The 22,293-nt window shown below is 36.7% G+C and overlaps 1 protein-coding gene across 2 annotated transcripts in view; it reads left to right on the top strand.

The window, feature by feature from the left end:
- The window catches only part of LOC117409381 (proprotein convertase subtilisin/kexin type 5-like), a 182,371-nt gene that overhangs the window by 10,935 nt on the left and 149,143 nt on the right, over positions 1-22,293 (top strand). For both annotated transcript variants that reach the window (XM_058996278.1, XM_034015346.3), the window contains exon 3: positions 9,689-9,802. In XM_058996278.1, coding sequence (XP_058852261.1) covers positions 9,689-9,802 — 114 coding nt within the window. The remainder of the gene's footprint in view (positions 1-9,688; positions 9,803-22,293) is intronic.

Below are 22,293 nucleotides of genomic sequence, written 5' to 3'. Positions count from 1 at the left end.
ATTCATATATATATATATATATATATATATATATATATATATATATATATATAATAGAGAAGGAGAGATATATGGAAACTAAAAGACATTTAGCAGATCGTTTTATGAAGCATTCGAATCAACACCTTGACATTTCCAGTAGCCCGACACTTCAACAGCAATAATCACACTGCTGAAAACATCACCCTCTGTGGAATCAGTCACTGTTTTGGTACAAATTATACTCTGAAGCAAAGAGAATGTGAGCTTATCTTCAAACTTGGAACTTTGGAGCCTCTTGGAATGGACATCTATTCTGACATCATCCTCAGAATTTTTGAAAATCAACAAGTTTACTGCACTGTGTTACTTTTCTTTCTACACAGCTGAAGAGTCCTGAAATAAATGATTTTTTTAATCATTTAAACTTTTTGTGTACATTATTTTTATTTTATTTTAATATAGATATATAGATATAGATATAATGAATGACTCTAGGGGTATGGGTCTTACACTTGAATTCAGTCTAGTGCAGCAACAAAACTAATTCCAGGACATGCATTTTCTTCCAATACGTCTGCATTTGGCTGTTTTAGTTAGCTTAGCATTAGTATTTCATTTTTTATTATCTCCACACAGAGTAATTTAACAGATGCAATAGACTCAACTTTTTTTTTAAAGCTTCAGCAATTCACTTCTTAGTATGCATGTGTTTTCAAAAGTGATAAAACAGCCTTAGACATCTGAACCCCCATACTAAGCTTTTTTTTTTGTTTCTCCACAATCTAACAGTAATAATATATCGTTAAATCCCATGAACAAGAACAATCCTCTGCTTTCTAATTGTAATCTCATTTTAAATTTCATGTGTACAATCCTCCCTGTCATGTGGATTCTCCAATAGAAATGTAGGAATTTGCTGTAACCGTGAATTGAGTAACCATTTCCAATGTTTTCCCAGTGTTTTTTGTATATACACCGATTTCATATTTATCGGGCGGTGTTTTATCAGTGTTTATCAATTTAAAAATGAAAATCAGAGGCCCTACTTAGAAGCTTGCATACAGTGTTGTTGTTCTGTGGGTCTTTGCTCTCTATATTGATTTCCATGGAGAGAGGTGCAGTATACAATAGCTGTCAAACTGCAGATTTTAACCAAACATTTCTTATAATAACTAGGGGATGGATTTTAAAAAATAAATAAATAAATTAAAAAAAATGCAGTTTTTAACCCTGTTTCCAGACATAGCATAACACAACCCAACATGCAACTGTAAAAATCAAATAAACTTGTGTAAACCTTCCATGCAAAAAACACTTGTGTAAACCCTCCATGCAAAAAAACTTGTCTGGGCATCTCTCAGATCTCGTTAAAATTCCATGACTTAAGTTGGGTGATATCTGTTGATGGCATGAGGGTGGAACTTTGTCATCTCTTGCATTTATTAATCCCCCCTCTCCCCCCCACCCCTTAATTCTTGCCATGTAAAGTGAGGCCAAGCATCCTGTTTAGCAGACATGCTGGAGAGTTGGCGAAATCAGTATGAATTATATGTATCTGTTAAATGTAATTCTGTTTTGCTTTTTGAACTTTGCATAATTTAAATTAATCTGGAGAACTCACGCTTGCTCCTAGATGGACTGCTTGTTATCAGTTAATTGCAGAACTGATCTTGTATACTGTGTGCATGTGGGCAGACAAGCTACAGTTGCCTGGAATGGAAGTTCAAAATGATTATTGTGATGGTTACCATTAAGCTTCTTTTTTATATATTTTTGCTTGCTTTCTTTCTTTCTTCTCTCTTGAAATGTAACATGTCAGTATACGGGTGTTATCCAGGTGAGTGTTGTCCTTGCTAGTTAGAAATACATACTGTACCAACATTATTATTTCAAGGGAATATTTTGTGCCCCATTATGATTGTGCTTGGGGCAATGTACTTTACAGTACATGCCTGTGCTAGAAAAAGAAATTCCCAGATTACATCTTATTTCTGATGGTCCTTATGAAAAATACAACATGACTTAAAGGAGTGCTCACCAAAGTTTTGAAATCCCTTTTCTCTCCTGCTATTAGCCTGGGTGTCTTGTGTTGAAGATATACTTACAATTTATAGATGTATATATTGAAATATAACGTTATAGCTGAACGGTTGCTGCTCACAAACCAAACGCTATTCATCAAAAAAGTGTAGGTGGGTGCAGGGAAATTGTAGTCAAGAGTTAAGAAAATTTGATTTTAAAATATTGGTTAGCGCTCCCTCAATCCTGTTCAAATACAGACGTGCTCAAATTTGTTGGTACCCTTACAGCTCATTGAAATAATGCTTCATTCCTCCTGAAAAGTGATGAAATTAAAAGCTATTTTATCATGTATACTTGCATGCCTTTGGTATGTCAAGAATAAAGCAAAGAAGCTGTGAAAAGAGATGAATTATTGCTTATTCTACAAAGATATTCTAAAATGGCCTGGACACATTTGTTGGTACCCCTTAGAAAAGATAATAAATAATTGGATTATAGTGATATTTCAAACTAATTAGTTTCTTTAATTAGTATCACACATGTCTCCAATCTTGTAATCAGTCATTCAGCCTATTTAAATGGAGAAAAGTAGTCACTGTGCTGTTTGGTATCATTGTGTGCACCACACTGAACATGGACCAGAGAAAGCAAAGGAGAGAGTTGTCTGAGGAGATCAGAAAGAAAATAATAGACAAGCATGGTACAGGTAAAGGCTACAAGACCATCTCCAAGCAGCTTGATGTTCCTGTGACAACAGTTGCAAATATTATTAAGAAGTTTAAGGTCCATGGAACTGTAGCCAACCTCCCTGGGCGCGGCCGCAAGAGGAAAATTGACCCCAGATTGAAAAGAAGGATAGTGCGAATGGTAGAAAAAGAACCAAGGATAACTGCCAAAGAGATACAAGCTGAACTCCAAGGTGAAGGTACGTCAGTTTCTGATCGCACCATCCGTCGTTTTTTGAGCGAAAGTGGGCTCCATGGAAGAAGACCCAGGATGACTCCACTTTTGAAAGAAAAACATAAAAAAGCCAGACTGGAATTTGCTAAAATGCATATTGACAAGCCACAATCCTTCTGGGAGAATGTCCTTTGGACAGATGAGTCAAAACTGGAGCTTTTTGGCAAGTCACATCAGCTCTATGTTCACAGACGAAAAAATGAAGCTTTCAAAGAAAAGAACACCATACCTACAGTGAAACATGGAGGAGGCTCGGTTATGTTTTGGGGCTGCTTTGCTGCGCCTGGCACAGGGTGCCTTGAATCTGTGCAGGGCACAATGAAATCTCAAGACTATCAAGGCATTCTGGAGCGAAACGTACTGCCCAGTGTCAGAAAGCTTTGTCTCAGTCGCAGATCATGGGTCCTCCAACAGGATAATGACCCAAAACACACAGCTGAAAGCACCCAAGAATGGATAAGAACAAAAGATTGGACTATTCTGAAGTGTCCTTCTATGAGTCCTGATCTGAATCCTATCGAACATCTATGGAAAGAGCTGAAACTTGCAGTCTGGAGAAGGCACCCATCAAACCTGAGACAGCTGGAGCAGTTTGCTCAGGAAGAGTGGGCCAAACTACCTGTTAACAGGTGCAGAAGTCTCATTGAGAGCTACAGAAAACGTTTGATTGCAGTGATTGCCTCTAAAGGTTGTGCAACAAAATATTAGGTTAGCGGTCCCATCATTTTTGTCCATGCCATTTTCATTTGTTTTCTTATTTACAATATTATGTTGAATAAAAAATCAAAAGCAAAGTCTGATTTCTATTAAATATGGAATAAACAATGGTGGATGCCAATTACTTTTGTCAGTTTCAAGTTATTTCAGAGAAAATTGTGCATTCTTCGTTTTTTGTGGAGGGGTACCAACAAATTTGAGCACGTCTGTATGTACTAAAATAAGATTCCATAGTAACTGTAATATTGTTTTTTTAGATTAGTTATGTAATCTTCTGTACACAAACTACATTAAGCCCGCCCCAGAAAAGCCATCCCATAAGTACCTCAAAATATTATCAATTTTCTTTAATTTTAGAATGATGTTCTCCATTCAGCCCCCTTGGCCAGTGATCTTTCACTGTATTTAATGTATTATGTATTGTTCCTCACTATCTTGTAAAGTGCTTTGTGAATGTGGTCCACTATGAAAGGCGCTATATAAAATAGATTGATTGATTGATTTGATCTGGGGAACCTACTGTGTGATTATGACCAACAAATACATATTTTAATTTTGTTGCTAGGATTTGGTGGATGAGCAGCATTGATTCAGATCACTTTGTAGTGATTCATACCAAAATAAGGGTCAGAAACCAAATCACTGTAGTGTTGTGGTGAGTCTGACTGAGTGCTTGCCAGATTGTGGCGAGGTTGTGGGTGTTTGATTGCACTGGCTGGAAAATAGAGCATTCCTTAGAACTTAATAGGTTCTCTGGGATGACATTTAAAAGCTTCTGGAAAATTTAGTTTATTCAGTAATTTAAGTTTATCATTTATGTAACCCTATTTTAAATATGTGTGTGCTTTCAGCACAGGACAAGAGGGATTTACTTATGTCTGAAGAATAAGTAGGTATGCTGCTAGAATGAAAAGGGTTACTTTATTCTTGTATTTTTTACTAAGTAGTAACATGTATTGGTCAAGTGTTTGTCACTTACACAGTTCAATTTCTCCTTGAGATACCTCTTCTAATTGAATTCTATGAATCATACAAGCATTTATTGTAGTGATAAAGTTCACAAACCTAATGAAATGCCCAGTAAATTATTTGTAGCACCGTTTCCTTTGAAAGAAACCGGCATTATGGAAACATTGTTTTTGGAAGCAACGTTGGTGCAGCTATTTCAGACCTTTCAAATCATGCTTATTGGGAACCACTTCCCTTCCTAGGGTCATTCAACTGTATCACCAATGTCTTCTGGGTTCCAACAAGACTTAATTGGCAATTGCTTGTCAGTTGCTAATTGCATACCTTTTTTTTTCCTGGGGGGGAAGGAAAAAAAAAATTGCTAGCTCCCCTGTTCCTTGCTAGTAAACTCACCATTTTCTGCCCGCAACGTTATGAGAGAATGATTAGCAGGTAGTCCTCCATGTGAATCTGGATCACAATGAGAACGTCCTTGACCTTTAGAAGAAGATGTTGTTGAAAAGTTAAAATGCTTGAAATATCTGACCATACTGCTTCCAGAATGTTCTAAATTAAAGACCATTTGCATGATATGTGTTTCAAACCCTAAATTTGAGACCTGTATAAGCAATTTATGAAAAATTCCCCTCTGGCAAATAGATTAAAAATGTAAAGCTTAATAGTCATGACAGTAATTGTGGTTATTCACTAGCCAATGAAAAGGTTCTGGGTGGGTTGGCATTAAAAATGTTAATGCATGTTGTTCAGACTGCAATCAAATGTTAATAAATGTATTTTCATTAAATGAAAAAATACCCACTTTTCAGAAAAAAATAATTTTATGGAGCAAACCTATGCCTACACTAAACAAAGTGTATATATGCACTTACAGCTTTCATGTAAAAGGCAGTTACAAACTCAGTTAGATTCTTATTGCAGTTGTCCTCTTGTCAAAATACAAGATCGTGGGATGTATAAAAAAACACATTTTTGGAAAAACAAAATGAATGGACAAATTTGTGTCATTCCTCAATGATTTTATTTGTTTACATTAAACAAAACGAAGGGTAGCACCAATAACACCAAGTATGCACTATTTATTTCAATAAACCACTCTAATACTAATGTGTTTCTGTCAATGAGTTTGTCACCAGTGTTGGCAAGGCTGGAGCTGGAACTTAAAATAATGAAAATAAACCCATAAAAAATACTATTGTACTTGCAATACAAAGCGCAAGTACACTTAGATTGGAGCAGCACTGTTAGCTAGTACTTGCATTTACTTTATCAAATCCAATATCTGCAGCGATATAGTACTGTAACCTTTAACTTTGTTCAGTTAGACAATAACTAAAAATAATCTTTTGAATGGCTTTCCAACTGGTAAGATCTCCATAGTAAAGCAACAAACAAACAAACATATCCGTAGGTTGCTTGCGTAGTTACTCACATGCTCGTTCTTGCCGCTTCCTGTTTGTTTTTAACCCATTAGCAGATCTTGGGATGGATACATGAGAGTTAATAACAAGCTAAACTGGGGATACATGCATTAATTTAATTTTAATGTATCATTAAGTCTTGTGCAGGTAATGTGTATTCCTCAAATGCTCAAGGGATAAAATGCTACCAAAAATGCTACTTGTCCTTCTTTTAAAATCGACTTGCCCCCTCCCTGTCGCATAAAACACACACAAAAAAAGTACAATATAACTTCTAGGATTTAGCTTTTATTTGACACTGAACACAATTCATTGGTGATTAATAACAATTGTTGTTTCATGAAATTAAAGATAAAAAGTAATTCAGTCCAAACATACTTGGCAAAATTTGAGCCCTTCTAATTTGTGTTCATGGCAAAACCAAAATAATAATAATAATAATAATAATAATAATAATAATAATAATAATTCAAACCAGAAGAAAGCCAATATTCAGTAGCTCTGCTGGGGTCGTGCGCATCAAATTCAGGCCCCTCAATCTTAAGAAGCATCAAATGTTGATGACAATATGTAAATATGTAACTTATTTAAAGTGTCTGAGTCATAAAATGTGAAACACTGAAACATGGATTATTTTTCACTATATTCTCTGTCGGCTGCCAGCTGTAAGACTTCTCTGTTTTACAGTGCGAACGTTAGGTTACTATCATAACCCTGCTTCCCTGAAATAGAAATGTAACCATTAACGAATGGGTGTTTACCTCCTAAAGACCTGAAACCTGAATATTCTATACCGAAGCTGCCCGAAGGCATAAAATGACAGCGCTCACAGATCTCGGCGTCATTTTTCTTTCAAGCCTGCTGCAATGCAAGGTAAATTAGTAATAATATCATTACATTCATTTAGGTTAAGTGCATTTCTTACTGTGTGTGTGATTGAGGGTTTGTGAATTAAGGGGGTATGTATATGGGAGTATATAGTTTTTGGTTTGAGGTTTCGAGCCATTTTTACGTAAACCAAACAAAATTTGTCCAACGGGCAAAGTATAAGGTAAAACTTGTTGTCCCTCAAACAAATCTTGTCCCGGGCATCAGGCGATATTAATTCCACAACACTGCGTCTTAGTTGTGCCTTTGTGCTTTATTTGACATGTAAGAGTCTGCACCAGTGTTTGCGTAAAGGTGTCATTTGGCTCTGACCAGTAATTCAGAATCCTTTGGCAGCCAGTGAGTTGCTGTGCTAGCAGTGTTGCTGGGTGTGCAGATTACTAGTTTCATGTAATGTGGGGAACAAAGTCGTACAGGGAAGCGTGATCGGAATTCAAAGCGGGGTCTGAAACAGGCTGTACTGTTTTATTGTAGAGCGCTGCAGTGAAAACCTCATAGATTAAGGAATTGCGGAAAAAGAAGACACTTGCAACTAAATCGTTGAAGGTAAATACATGCGAGAGAGCCCAACGCACTCACTGCATGTTTTTATTCAGGTGCATTGTTTTGGCTCTTGCCATAACTAGTGCTAGAGGTGGAAGAGAGGAGAATGAGTCTTCTTTGAGAATGTCATTGAGTAAATATTATGTTTTGATAATGTTGCTAAGAAAAACAAAAACTTGTATGTGGCTTTTTTAGTACAGGTTGCACAAAAAAAATGCTCATCCAGTAATTTTTAAAATTTATTTTTATATGTCACACACTGCTGTTCTTGGAAATATCGATTTAGTAGATCTCCATATACTTTATTTTGTCATCATTGATTTGGATAGAGCACCTCTTGCTTGACATTTCTTAGTGTGTCAGAAGATAGGCTTTAATATCCATGGAAGTTGATGATATGTATTTAAGCTATTGATGGGGAGGGGGGTTGTGTTTTATAAAAATATGTACAGATGTTTTTAAAGTCGACATTGATTAGGATAGCTCTCTTCAGCAATATATATTAAACGCTTGATTTATTGTTGTATTTTAGGAAATTGTTTTGAAAGAATGCATAACATCCCAAAAGATGGGCCCAGGTGTAGTACATAATGAAGTATTAAGTGACCAATGTGGTTTGTGTATCTGAAGCTGCTTTCATGTACAGTTTTAACAAGTTGCATTCCAACCTAATTGATTTTTGTTTTGTTTTTTAAAGTTGCCATATATTGCTGCGGTTAATTGAGTGGTAGGATATTGTTCACTTGATGGCTGCATAACATAAATGTGGCAGCTGCTTTCATGAAGTTCAGAAAATTAATCTTAAACGTCTAGGTGTGTTTCGTCAGCCAGTCAAGTCCTACAGCCGTTTTCTGTGTTAGAATAATTGACTTGTATCCAACTCCAGATTCCCCTGCTGTTTGTGAAATGTCTGATGGTGTCTGAAATTATTTCTCAAAACCCTGACTTTGTGTCAACACCTACTTGGCCTATTGCTGCCTGCATTCAGCTCTGTGACACGTTTTTCTTGTGGTGTTTGAAAGATGAGGTAAATTACCAAGTTAACAGGGAATCCCCTGTTTTAAATAGGCACTGGTACCACTTTATTAAAATAATTGTGGCCTGTTAGATTTTCTTAGTTGACTGTGTTCTCCCCACCCCTCAGGGTTACAAACGTAGGTGTGCTGTATGATTTGCTCAAACTCCTGATCATTTAAACAATACACTTAAATGAGGGTAGCAAACACTGGATGCAGTGTGGGTTTCTGACCCTCCCTCTCAGACACCAGTAAAAGCCTTTGCAAATGAAGGAGCAAGGTAAAGGACACCGTTTAAAAGTCATCAAAATGTCATACCACTGTTTCTTGCTGTTAAAACTAAAGAGCCTAAAGAGCATGTAGCACATACTCTGCACAACATTTTAACAAAACACACAGATAGGAGATATTGAAGACTAGATCTCTAGTACTTCACACACAAGTTGACTGTGTAGGATCATAAAAAAGATTAGAGTTTAGAATCTATAACCGCGTGAAATGGTTTATTTCACATTAAGCTCATATTCTTCTTGAAACCTTTAATATTATCAAAAGCATTGCTTCTCAAAATTTTTGTCTTGTGGTTTTGCATTCCCACCCTCAATGGTCTGGTGGATATTTTTTTGACCAGCTTGTTGCTGAGACTCTTATTGCTCATACGTTTAGTCTCCATAATGATTTGGTGTGGAATGACCTAAATTTAATGGCAGTGGTTTGTCAGTACAATAATACTACAGTGATAGCACATTTAAATATTGACCTACCAATAGTATGAACCATTGCACACTGGTGTTGCAGTAATATGGTATCACATCAGTACCAAGATACTACAGAATCTAGACTCTGCAATAGGAGATTATATTGCCATTGTTGGTAATGCTGTGGTCTGCTCATAGTTTTTCATTTGGTTTCTTCAATGTACCACGCTTGTATTATACCATACCCCAATGGTATATCATATGTTTTGCAATGTGGTGTGCTTATACATTTTAAAGATGACTAGCCATACTTCCATTTTGTTCAAGCGATGGACTGCAATATACTTGTATGCTGAAGTCTTATTAATATGAACCCAGGGTTTAAAACTGACTGAGAACTGGACAATAGTCTGCTAATTCTTTCATTGCTAAAACCCTCTTGCTTACAGCAATGTTTTTTTTTTCTTGTTGGCAGGTGGAATGGATAGAGCAACAGGTGGTCAAAAGAAGGATAAAAAGGGATTATAAAGCCAGCCCTCCCCAATCCATGTATTTCAATGATCCTAAGTGGACAAGCATGTGGTATATAGTAAGTATGCATCTCTAGATCTTGTATAATGGTTTTCTTAATCTTAGCCTCTAATGTTATTTGGTGCTACTTCTGAAGCTGTAACAGGAGAGAAATACTGTGCAAGCCAAATGATCATTTAGAGATATCTCACATTGCATTTTAAGATATCATGAAATATTTAGAGATATCTATAAATCATTTGCAGATATCTTTAAATTAATTTTGAAGATATCTTAATTTCATATTGAGATATCTAAAAATGAAATAGAGATCTTAAATTGATTTACAGATATCTTTACCTAATGTTTTGTTTGCACGGTACATTTTTTAAATATCTCTAAATAACTTCCTGCTCATTTAGAGATATCTCTAAACTATTTTAAGATATATCTCAAACTGACTTCCTGTGAAAATGCCCTGTTTTTAATGGAGTCCCTGTCCATTTAGAGATATCTCTAAATGAACTGGAAGTTATGTTGATATATAATTGAATTTCAGATATCCTGAAAATGATATAAAGCTATCTCAAACATTTTTAAATATCTTAACATTTTAGATATGTCATATAAAGCTATCTCTAAATATATTTGATATCTTAAAATGATTTAGATATATCTTTGAATATTTTAAGATATCTTTGAATATCCTGAAGATATCTTCAAATATGAAATATATCTGGAAATGATTTAGAGATATCTCTATATGAAAATTTGGCTTGCCATAGAATAGAATCATCTCCTAAGGGAGTTTAATAATTATTAATTTGCAGGGCTTGAAATTAACTTCTCCATGCACTAGCCATCATGGCTAGTGGATGGAAAAATCCACCGGCCATACAGACATTTTACCGGCCAATGACAAAAGAAAATGCAAAAACAAGCAACATTTATGAGCAGTCTCAACAGAGTCTGAAACAGTCTGCCTCATGAGTGAAGATACAGCTTCTGAGATGTGTTGGGCATCTGCCCTCTCCACAGACTGCATGCACACAAACTGCACAGTCACCAGCCCTTTGTGGCAGAATCATACATATACTAGCTCCTCTTCTATGACAGCACTATCGGTTGAACCATCTGACATCACTGACAGGAACTTTGCACCTTTCATTTTCTCTTGCAGCTGCCTTCTTTCTACCTCAGCAATGTAGTGCATAAATACTCTTACTTGTTTGTCATTGCTGTAAGTACTTTCTAGATTTAGCCTGTTCTGTTCATCAACCCTATATTAAAAATAATTGAAATAATAAAATAAATAAATAAATAAATAAAATCTTATTTCTTCAATAATAAGAAAATCTTATTTCTTCAATAATAAGAACGGGACCAGGAAATAAAAAAGATGTTCAACGGCAATCTAAAGTATTTTGTTTAGCAATGTTTAGTTTTAGAGAAAGGTGAGTATTTATTTTCAACAGACTACTTGGGTACACTAGCTACATTAATATTTTTTGAAGATGCATGCCCACTTTTTTTATTTAAAAAAATAAATTAACAAGCGATGTATGTATGTGAAGATCCCAACCGAAAGTTTACAGTAACATACGATCTGTTCAATGACATGCTCGCTCAGCTACAAAGTACAAATCTCATTCGCTGACCTACATAGCTACACGTGAATGCTGTGTGCATACACAACCAAGCAATTCACAGATACTCTCATATTTGTATTTTCAGGGCATGGCACACTGCATTTTAAAGGAAATAAAGGCAGTGCCTCACCAAATGTTGTTTTTTTTTTTTACGTCTATTTCCAAGATTTCACAGACTTTTGTCCAAATTCACGAATTTCACGATTTCCGTGACCTGTGGCCTGTGTGACAAAATCGTATCCTTATTCGTATTATCGTATACACAGTAATAATATTAATAATAATAACAACAACGTGTTGGACATGGGGCACTTTGTAATATACAATGCGTTTAAAACAGCAGTCACTGTATTAAAATTAAAACTTCACTGATTACACTTTCAGTGAGGTTAAAATAGTCAAGTTGATTGCATTTGTTCATTAATTGATACCCATGCGTTCTCCTTTTTCATCTGATCTTTTATTATCAGCCGTATCTACTGCATATATGCAGAGATAAACACTGAGCAACTTCTCAACAAACAACCGGTCATCCATTTTGGTGTTGTAATAACCATAGCGACGAGGTCAAAGTTCAGTTGATTTGAACTTTCAGCGAGTGCAGTTTAAGCAGGGCGAGTGCCGGTAGAAAGTATAAACTGCACAGCGACACGACAGCGATGATCGCAGGTCGCCTTGCTCTTCAACAACAGTGGAGCGATGTTAAGTGTACAAAAACGTACCCGCCACTGTGGTGTAAAAGTATGTGAAATTTACCCGCCACAGACCTAATTAACCCGCATTTGTCAAGTGGGCGGGTGTTAATTTTGAATTTGTAATGTGCCTTAAACTGTAACTTTCAGAAATGTATTGCTATGTGGTATTAGCATGTCTAAAGTCATTATGTTGACCTTGAAGCTTCCGTGTCCCACATTCATATTCACTTTTACATTTAAAATGTTTTCCTTAGTGCTACTATCACAAACTAAACCAAAACATAGCCTGAATGCACTCTGCTTTATCAGAAATCGACCCAATGACTTCTCTCTTTGTAAACAACAGCACTCTTCATTAAATAAAGATCATTAGACGGTATAATGTAATGTCATTTAAATCTGCCACAAACTATGCTTCACTACTTGTTTGTCTGATATACAGTTGTAGTCAAAAGGTTACATACCCCAATGGAAATGTATAATTTCTTGAAATTTCTCGAAAACAAAGAATTCATGGAAAAAATTTTTGTAGCAACAGTTTTGCTTTTGTGGATGAGGATAGTTGTCTACAATTGTTTATTTCAGCAATTCTTTTTGTAAAACTCCAAAAATGCTAATTCAAATGTATTTATATCCTGACAAGGAAAATTAAATTAATAGCTAGTTGAGGCACCTTTCACAATAATAACCTCATTTAAATGATTAGGATATTTGTCAATTAGCTTTTGGCATGATTTTTGCAAAGAAGAATGGGCAAAACAATTATTTTCTGTTTTATATTTGAAATTAATTTAGAACAATTTGTAGATTTTATTTTTCACTTTGACATTATGGACTTTTTTGTGTTGATCAGTGGCAAAAACTCCTAATTAAATCCATATTGATTCCATGTTGTAACACAATAAAATGTGGAAAAGTCCAAGGTGGGTGAATACTTTTGAGAGCCACTGTGTATGTATGTATGTACATACACACAGTGTAGAATCAATCTTCCAAAATAAGTAAAATACATTTCTGGGGGCACTGTACCTTTTAAACTGCAGAATTCATACATAACATTGCACGTGGTGCCTACCTTGAAATCCTCTTCATTAAGGGACATCTGTAGGTTAATACTTGCATGAAATTGTGTTCTGTGCCCTTTGATACGATAGAGGAATTTCAGTGTCTCACAATACATTTAAGATATGGCAGCATGTCTTATCAATCACAGTCATGTCAGGTACCACAATACTGCCTTTAGAAAGAATGTTAGATATATATGTATACAAGTATATAGTGTATTATTTAAACTGATGTGAGTTTGGGTTTTATGATTGTTTATAACTATGCTGTACAAGTGAGATGTATCATCTGAAAAGGTTATTTAAATGGCAGGGAAAAGTATAAAATGTGGTCAGTTTTATTTATTAGTACAACCCATTACTGTCACCCAGATAAGTTACTAAACATGGGATAGTAATGAACCATCACTTTCTTATGGAGGCCATTTGCAAGAAGACATAAATGAGATTCTGATTGATGATTAACTTTCTGTTTGAGGTTTCAAGGTTGCTACTTTGAACTGAATTTACCAGAATTTCAAGGGTTATGGGAAACTAATGTTTAGTGAGAATTTCAATAACGTTGTATACCAAGGGACAAATAAAATCTACACACAAACAGTACCAGATGATTAATCTGTCTGACTGCATAACACAAAATAAAACCTCCAGTAAATCTTTAAAGGACTATATATTAAATGGTATTTATAGAATGGCAGTCTTCACATTATGCAATATTAGATCTGATCCCTTCTGTTCAGTTTTGTATGTACGGAATTACTAAACCACGTATCATAAATCAAGACGCCTTTAAATAAATATAACGTTTTAAAGGAAACATGTGAAGATCTCAGTGAGCTGGAGTTTTAAGGTCACATTTCCATGGCAACATTTGTATGTTTTTAAAAACAAGGGAATTCAACCCCTGACTTCAGTGTGTTTTTTAATGGTAGAATTCAGAACAGTAGTAGAAGATTAATGTTATTTAACCCTTTAAGGACTGTGATCATGATCACAGTATAGCAATATGTGTAAACACGATCACACTGAAGTGTGTTTTTTAAACACACCTTATTTTATTGACTTACTGGGCCACCATACGTTGCTATACAAGTTGGAAACGCATATCATTGGATTGGGGAGGGATTGAATCTTACTCCCTGATTGTTGTATATATCTTGTGAAGTCACATTTAATTCTTAAAGGGCACAGGCAGTTTACAGCAGCACACAGAAATGAAGCATCACAGGAACTTGTTTAGAGAGAAGAAAGAAATGGAAAAACACTTGAAATTCAATGTATTTGATGATTATTATTATTATTTGTTTGTTTAGCAGACGCCTTTATCCAAGGCGACTTACAGAGACTATGGTGTGTGAACTATGCATCAGCTGCAGAGTCACTTACAATTACGTCTCACCCAAAAGACGGAGCACAAGGAGGTTAAGTGACTTGCTCAGGATCACACAATGAGTCAGTGGCTGAGGTGGGATTTGAACTGGGGACCTCCTGGTTATAAGCCCTTTTCTTTAACCACTGGACCACACAGCCTCCTATTACAATTATATTGGAACATTTATAATGTTTTGTAATTATATTAGAACATTTTAATATAATATAATTGTAATATATATATGTAATCTCAAGAAATGAGTGGATATAAACAGATAATGTTTCATGAACTAAATCTGAGTTATTACTGATAGTAATGAAATAATCAAGATTAGTGTCCATTATTGCTTATAAAGATCCTGAGAATAAACGTTCATTATGGCATTGCAATTTTACTATGTTTGTTTATAATAGTTAGCGTTTTGTAGCACTCATTATTCTGTTCTTGCTGTTTGTAAAACACTGCTTTGCTAATAGGATATTCTGTGTATGTTTACTGTTTATGTACATACACATCAATTTAAGATAGCTAAAACTCTGTTACTTTTGTTTCTACCTACTCACCTATTTAAAATACAATGAAAAACATAATAAAGACTCATTGGCATATATTGTCAATCGATCCCAAATTAAGATCTGTTTTACAGTATCCTCCACATTTTACATTTAAAATACAAAGAAATTTGAGAAATGTATTTGTTAAAGCAGACACTTTTATTCCACAGATACCACAAGGTAACTTTTAATTGTCACAATTGCGCTTGTTGCAATGCAATGATAAAAAGCCATATAATTACCCATCCTAAAACTAATAAGTAGTTTAAAGTAAGAGGTAGAATTACTTGTGTTGCCAAGTTTGTAGTCTATTTGCTGAAATGCCCTTGTGGTTTGTGCTATGTGGGTAAGACCATTAGGGCATTGAAAACGCGTATAAGTGAACATTCACGGGACGGAGCTATGCCACCTGATAGTGTTTATTGACAGAGTTAGTAAACATATACACATGGAGAGAGGGGCTCCGCCTCTTCCAGGCCCAACATTTACTTGATCGATAGACACGATAAACAGGAGGGGGGCCACCGTCTTTGAGGTGACCCGACATACGAGAGGGGCACCGTCTCTGAGGTTACCCGACATACGAAGAGGCTCGCGAACCGGAAAGAAAACATGAATTAGTATTAATAACACAAAAGAGGTTCCGGCTCTTCCTGACACAACATATACAGTAGGGGGGTTCCGTCGCTGAGGAGACCCGACAAACAGGAGGTGGGCCACCGTCTCTGAGGTGACCCGACATACCAAGAGGGGCACCGTCTCTGAGGTTACCCGACATACGAAGAGGCTCGCGAACCGGAAAGAAAACATAAAGTTAGCATTTGTTAAAACATATAATGCGTGGTGTTCCACATCTTTGAAGCCCAACATAATAGAAGGGGGGTTCCGTCGCTGAGGAGACCCGACAAACAGGAGAGGGGCCACCGCTTGGGGACCCTCACATAGAGGCATCAGACCTGAAAGAAGAATCCCAAAAGAAACATACATGCAGATGGAGGGGTTTGGCCGGGGGTCCCCTCTGACTCATGGAGAACCCTCCTCTATGAGGTAAATGAAGCGGAGCTTAACAAAGGGTTGGAGAAAGTGGAATCACTAACCCCCCAAAAGATGGACCCCTGGCTCCCCGCTGACGCAACCAAGAGAGAACCGCCAATGCATAAAAAAAAAAAAAATAATTATTTAGACGAAAGAAAACAAACACTTAACATGACAAAGGGGTTAGTAGACTGTACCCTAATGACTATGTGAAGACCCTCTGCACAGTGGAAAGAAAAAAACCCTTTCTTTAATTTTATTTCTTAAGGGGAAATCTTTGGTGGCTCAGGCAGAAAGGTCGTCCCCACTCCGGACATACTAGCAATGAACTGATGTGCGGAGGATATTTCAGATGATGAAGAACGAATATAACTTTCAACTGCTGATGAAGTCCAGCTCCCCATATTTTTAATTAAATGCTGGTTAATGTTGGCTTTTGCGGGTGAAGTAGCTGCCCCTATTCTAAATGAATGAGGAGTGTAGAATTGCGAAGGAAGACCTGCTCTGGATACCACGGTGGAAAGGTGTGTTGAAAACCAATGCCTTGATACAATTGACCGGCTTGAATTGATAAACAAAGGGTCGGAGGATGAAATGGCTTTGCGTTCTGCAATGTACTTCAGCATGGAAGTGAAGGGACACAGAGGAGAGTTGATCTTAGAAAGCTGAATACATTGTCCTTGCCGCAGTTGATCTGTTTTTGAAATGTGAAGAAATAAGATGAAATGAGAATCTGGGATGAGCTTGAGGTCACTGCAGCGGATACCTGGGGTAGGAAAGCTGGCAATAGAAGGAACTGTATATTCAGAACATCTCAAAAATCCAAAAAATGCAGATAGACATATGACTTCCATAGTTAAATCATCAAATGGAGAAAAACAGCCATGGCGAAGAATTGAAATCAATTTACTGAGAATGTCTATAGAAATAGGCAGGCGAGCAGAAGAAGGAGCCGGAGAGCACTTGGAAATTCCTCGTAAAAGGAGACTAACCGCTGGAATTGATAATAGAGTTGGGGAATTGATGGACATCAAGCGAAATTGATGCTGAATTCCTGACAAATATAGTCTGATTGTAGCTGGTGCCAGATGTAGAGAGTCCTTTGCATGCACTATGAACGCCATGATCCAGTCCTGGTTGAATGGAGTAGGATTAATCCTGCTTTGTAAACAGAAAGTTACATAACATGCCCAACCTGTAGAGTACGAGGATCTGGTAGATGGGGCAAGTGCTGATGCCATGTAATCTTGAGCTGAATTAAGAAGTTTATTAATAGTTGGATTTAGTTGAAAATCAGCTGATTGAACTGTGGCGTTGCTGCTGGATATTGCAGAGCTGGGGGCAGCAAACTGTGGAATTTGGAAATCTTTGAGAATGATACGTCTGATTTGTGGAGATATAGTGTGACGTTTAGCTGCCGTTGGAGAGGAGGATCCGTATGTAGATGCGGTAGCAAGATTGTAAATTGGAGAATCTGCTTCGCTGGCTGAAATTAGGGCTGGACCGGAAGAAGCTGTAGGCGGCGCTGCAGTATTTGATGCTGAAATTAATGACTGCACTGTAGATTGTTTTCCCTGTTCCATAATAGACACCTTTTTTCTAGATCGGACAGTTGAGAACTGACAGAAGATAGAGTATCGGAAAAAGACTGCATAAATGATTTTATCTCGTTGAATATTTGCGAATGTTGGATTTCAATGGCTGGCTGCTGGTTAGCGGTGCTAGTTGTGGGGGTGGTTAGATCCGGAATAGACTGCCTGCTGTCTGTTTTAGGACGCTGAATGGCTGGGTGCGGCTGATTATGTTTTTTCGGAGGAAAGACTGGTTCTGCTGAGACTGAATTGCAATAGAGAATGAAAAGAGACTCTCTATCACTCCCTGCCGGAATTGCATTACCGTTTTTAAGGAGGGTTTTTATCAATTTATTCATGGGCCAGTCCTTCCAAAACAATCGATCCGGAGGGGCGTCCTGAGGCCGAAGACGCTTGGATCGCCGCAGATTCGATGTTTGGGTGGCAGGAATGGTAGGCAACATTTGAACTGGAACCTGGTCGAGAGCCTGATCAGGAGCCTGATCAGCTGTAACTGAAATACCAGAAGGGGAGAAAAAATGGAGACTGGATGGACCCTGGATTGAGAATGATCTGTTAATGACAGAAAATCCTGGGAATCCTCTGAATCCGATGACAACTGCTGTAAGTACTCCATTATTGAGGTACGCAAATGTAGAGGGGTCTTGAAATCGCTTAGGTTTAAGCCAAAAACGAAAAAACACAAGACAGCGAGGTAGAGGTGACTAATGTTTAAATAAGGTAGATTTAATTGATGACAGCAGATGATAGGTTGTTGGTGCCTAGCTCCGCCCCCTGAACCCCACCTATAGGTTAACATTAAAAGGGCTATTAGGAATAATGACATACGATCACCTGTAGCGAGACATTTTAATGAACAACAACGTAGCGTTTGTGCTCTCAGATTTATGGGGATTGAAGTGGTTAATACCCCACGTCAAGGTGGAGATCGTAATAAACTGTTACTACAAAGGGAAGCCTCTTAGATACACACTTTGCAAACTGAATCTCCTGGTGGCATGAACAAGGAGCTGTTGTTTACACCTTTTTTATAATCTTATCTATTGTTGTTGCATCTAGTGGTCTGTTATGATTTTGTGTGCTAGTTTGTAATTTTACAATAGACTATACTTGGATATACATATTTTGGTGTTGGTCTGTATGTTTTAATAATAAAATATTTTTATTTTGTATTTACATTGTTTGAATTGGGCACTAAAAGTATTGATTGTTATTGCTTTACTGAAAGACAATTGAATAATTAATGCTTTAGACATATAAATGTCTCACCTGTATGAGCTTGATTTAAATTGTTACTGCACTGACGAAGGCCAGTGGCTGCAACGCGTCTACATGAATTTGCTTCATTGTTTATTTATGATTATGATATTATAATAATAAATATATAAGCTTAACAGCAGATACCTGGTGAGTGCTTGACTTTTTTTTATGACATTCTGTATATTTACTTGAGCCTATAGCACACCAGCACACCGTCAATACAAGAACATTGCTCTTTTAGCGTGCTCCTGTTTTTTTCAATTACTGTATGTACAGAAATTGATATGCACACATTAGTATAAACATTTCTACAGAATTTGATTTCAAGATGGAAAGACAATTAGATGAATCATTGTTGGCATAAATAGTGTCATCTGATTCTGATGAATCAGAATTTTATGACAGTGATTCATTTATATAATATAGGTGTTCTCAATATTTATTTTTAACTCCTAAACCGTGTATTGTGTTCGTTTTTTTTTTTTAACAAAAGGCTCTAAATTCATAAAATCATTCAGGTGAAAGAATATCTTGAATTTTGCCCATATTTATAAAAAAAAAAAAAAAAAAAACGCTTTCAGGGAGTGTTGTAGGATCCTTCAGGTAACATAATAATGTTTTTGTACCCTTATCTGTTTGACAACTGCAAATCTACTGAATAATAATAATAATAATAATAATAATAATAATAATAATAATAAAAAACTTATTGAAGTGGAAAATCAGTAAAGTTACTTTTTATAGTATTGAATACTCTAGAGCAGTGGTTCTCAGTCCTGGTCCTGGGGGACCCCTGTGTCTTCTGGTTTTCATTCCAACTGAGCTCTCAGTTACTTATCAAAACCCTTCATTGAACTAACAAGTAGCTTAATTAGGCCTTTTTAATTGTTTTCAGCTCCTAAAAAGTTGCAAATTTCAAGTTACTTGTACTGCTGCTCAGAAGGAAAAATATCCCGAATAAGCAGCTGTCCCAATTAAATGAGAGGCAGTTGAGATGACCTTAGTCACACTTTTTAGATTTTTTATGAAAAAAAAATGAAATCACATTATGATTAAATGTTAAATACATAATTTAAAATGAGTCGATGTTGTTTTTTTTTTTTATTACTAAACAAAATTAATCACACTTGCGATGTTGACATGGCAACTTTCTTTACAAGAGCAGCCTGAGAAACCAAAGGAGACTCCTCCTCCTTCAAGAGTTCAACATGGTTTACGCAATTTACACACGTCCCAGCGTAATCATGTACTCACTGCATTGTGCTACATGACCTGTCTTGCTCTGAAAAGTGATCTCTGTTCATCTACCTGCGGCCCCCTCATCTGTCCAATAATAAATAAATCCCTAAGAATGAAAGTGAGTAAGTGCTCTCTTCTATTGATGAATATAAAATCAAAACATAATATAGTGTATAATTTACTGTGTTAAGAGAGTGAAAGTGTTAGCAGAATGCTGTCAGGCGGATGATGGGAACTGTAGTTCTGAGATGTCCATGCGGATACATTGGAAGCCATCTTGAGGCAGGGAATGCCTCAAGATGGCCGTTGTATAACGTCCTGGAGAATCCATGATTTTATGCATAGAAATAACTATATATGTTAACTTGGGTGAAGTTCAGGGGGGGTGAACCTGGGCTTCGCTATTTTCTAATTACACCTGTCTATCATCATTGACTCCCTATTTAAACCCAGTCACAGCTCAGCTCTTTCTCTTGCGTTAGCTTTTTTCCTCCTCCTCACTTTTTTCATATGCCGCATGCCTCTGTGTTGGAGATAGTGATTCTCACTTCCCTGACCTAGAGTTGCCATAACTCCACAGGTTCTTTGTGCGGTCAGAAGGGACCACCGGCCACACTATTCTTTCACAACTCATGTGCTTTATCTTGCCTCATGAAAGAAGGCTCGGTCTTACTTCCTCCTTTATCCTCCTGGGACATGGCCCTCATACTCTTAGTGCTTGTGTCCTGTAACCAGGCCCACCGAGAGGGCGGGGAGGACAGGGAAATTTCCCCAGGGTCCAATGCCTCGAAGGGGGCCCATATTTTAAAACAACTAGCCCTGCACAAGACCCTTTGCGGTCCCACCACCACATTAAAAAGAAAAACTGCCGTACTGCACCGAGCCGATGTGCTTCTGTTGTGTAATGATTGTGTATCCAGGCACTGTCAAACACTTCCTTTCACACAATGATTTGAACTTTCGCATTTCATATTTTACTACACCAAAAAGCTGAAAAAAAGGCTTAGCAATTTATGTATTTTTTTAAAAGACTTTAAAAGAACCCTAAAGTTGCACAATATATACCACAGTATGAATTATTTTATTATTAAGATCTATAATTTGCTCAAAACAACGTGGTGCAGCAGTTTGTTAGAAAAATTGGCATCAGATAACACCGGCCATAAGGAAAGAAGCTGGCTGTGACTGCATCAGCACTCGGAGAATATCACAGACATTTGCAGAGCTTTTTTCAGATGTTATAGTAATAAAATAATGACTTGGATCGCATTATTGAGGCGTTTGGTGATAAAACGAGTGATCAGGAGATGATTGATCGGTATGTACGATTATTATTATTATTATTATTATTATTTATTTCTTGGCATATGTGAAAGCGATAGCGAGCGAAAGGGTGGGGTGGGGCTGCAGATGCCTAGTGAGTGCTTTGTTGATATGCAGGGCCTTTTAAACCCGTTTGACTGTGGAAAAAAATATTTTTAAACTGCGAGTGTGAAAATAAATTGGACCTGACGCGCCTGACACACACTTAATAAATCGACTGCAAAGGGTTAATCTGTAGTAGTTTTGGATTTAATTATATCCTGATGTAACTATCACTGACACTGTTATCTGCTCCGTTATTGAATCGTATTTTGTCATACTTGTACTTGCTAGAACCAAAGTCATTGTATTTATCTTGCTCTTAATTGTATTATTACTTATACTGTGATTCTTGAAATGTATTTTTGTTTACGACTGTAAGTCGCCCTGGATAAGGGCATCTGCTAAGAAATAAATAATAATAATAATAATAGTAACAAAATAATGATTTATTGATTGCGAAAGATATGCCTGATGACTTGGATTGCATTATTGAGGCGTTTGGTGATAAAACGAGTGATCAGGAGATGATTGATTGGTATGTACAACTATTATTATCATTATTATTTATTAATTAGCATATGTGAAAGCTATAGTGAATGAAAGGTTGGGGCGGGGCTAGAGTTGCCTAGTGAGTGCTTTGTTGATATGCATGGCCTTTTAAACACGTTTGACTGTGGGGGAAAAAAAATACTTTTAAACAGCGCGTCTAAAATTAACTGCGCGTGTGAAAATAAATTGGACCTGA

The sequence above is a fragment of the Acipenser ruthenus genome, chromosome 2 (genome assembly GCF_902713425.1).
Source record: "Acipenser ruthenus chromosome 2, fAciRut3.2 maternal haplotype, whole genome shotgun sequence".
Lineage (NCBI taxonomy): Eukaryota > Metazoa > Chordata > Actinopteri > Acipenseriformes > Acipenseridae > Acipenser > Acipenser ruthenus.
Note: the sequence above shows the minus strand (reverse complement) of the source record. Positions and strands in the feature narration are given on the sequence as shown.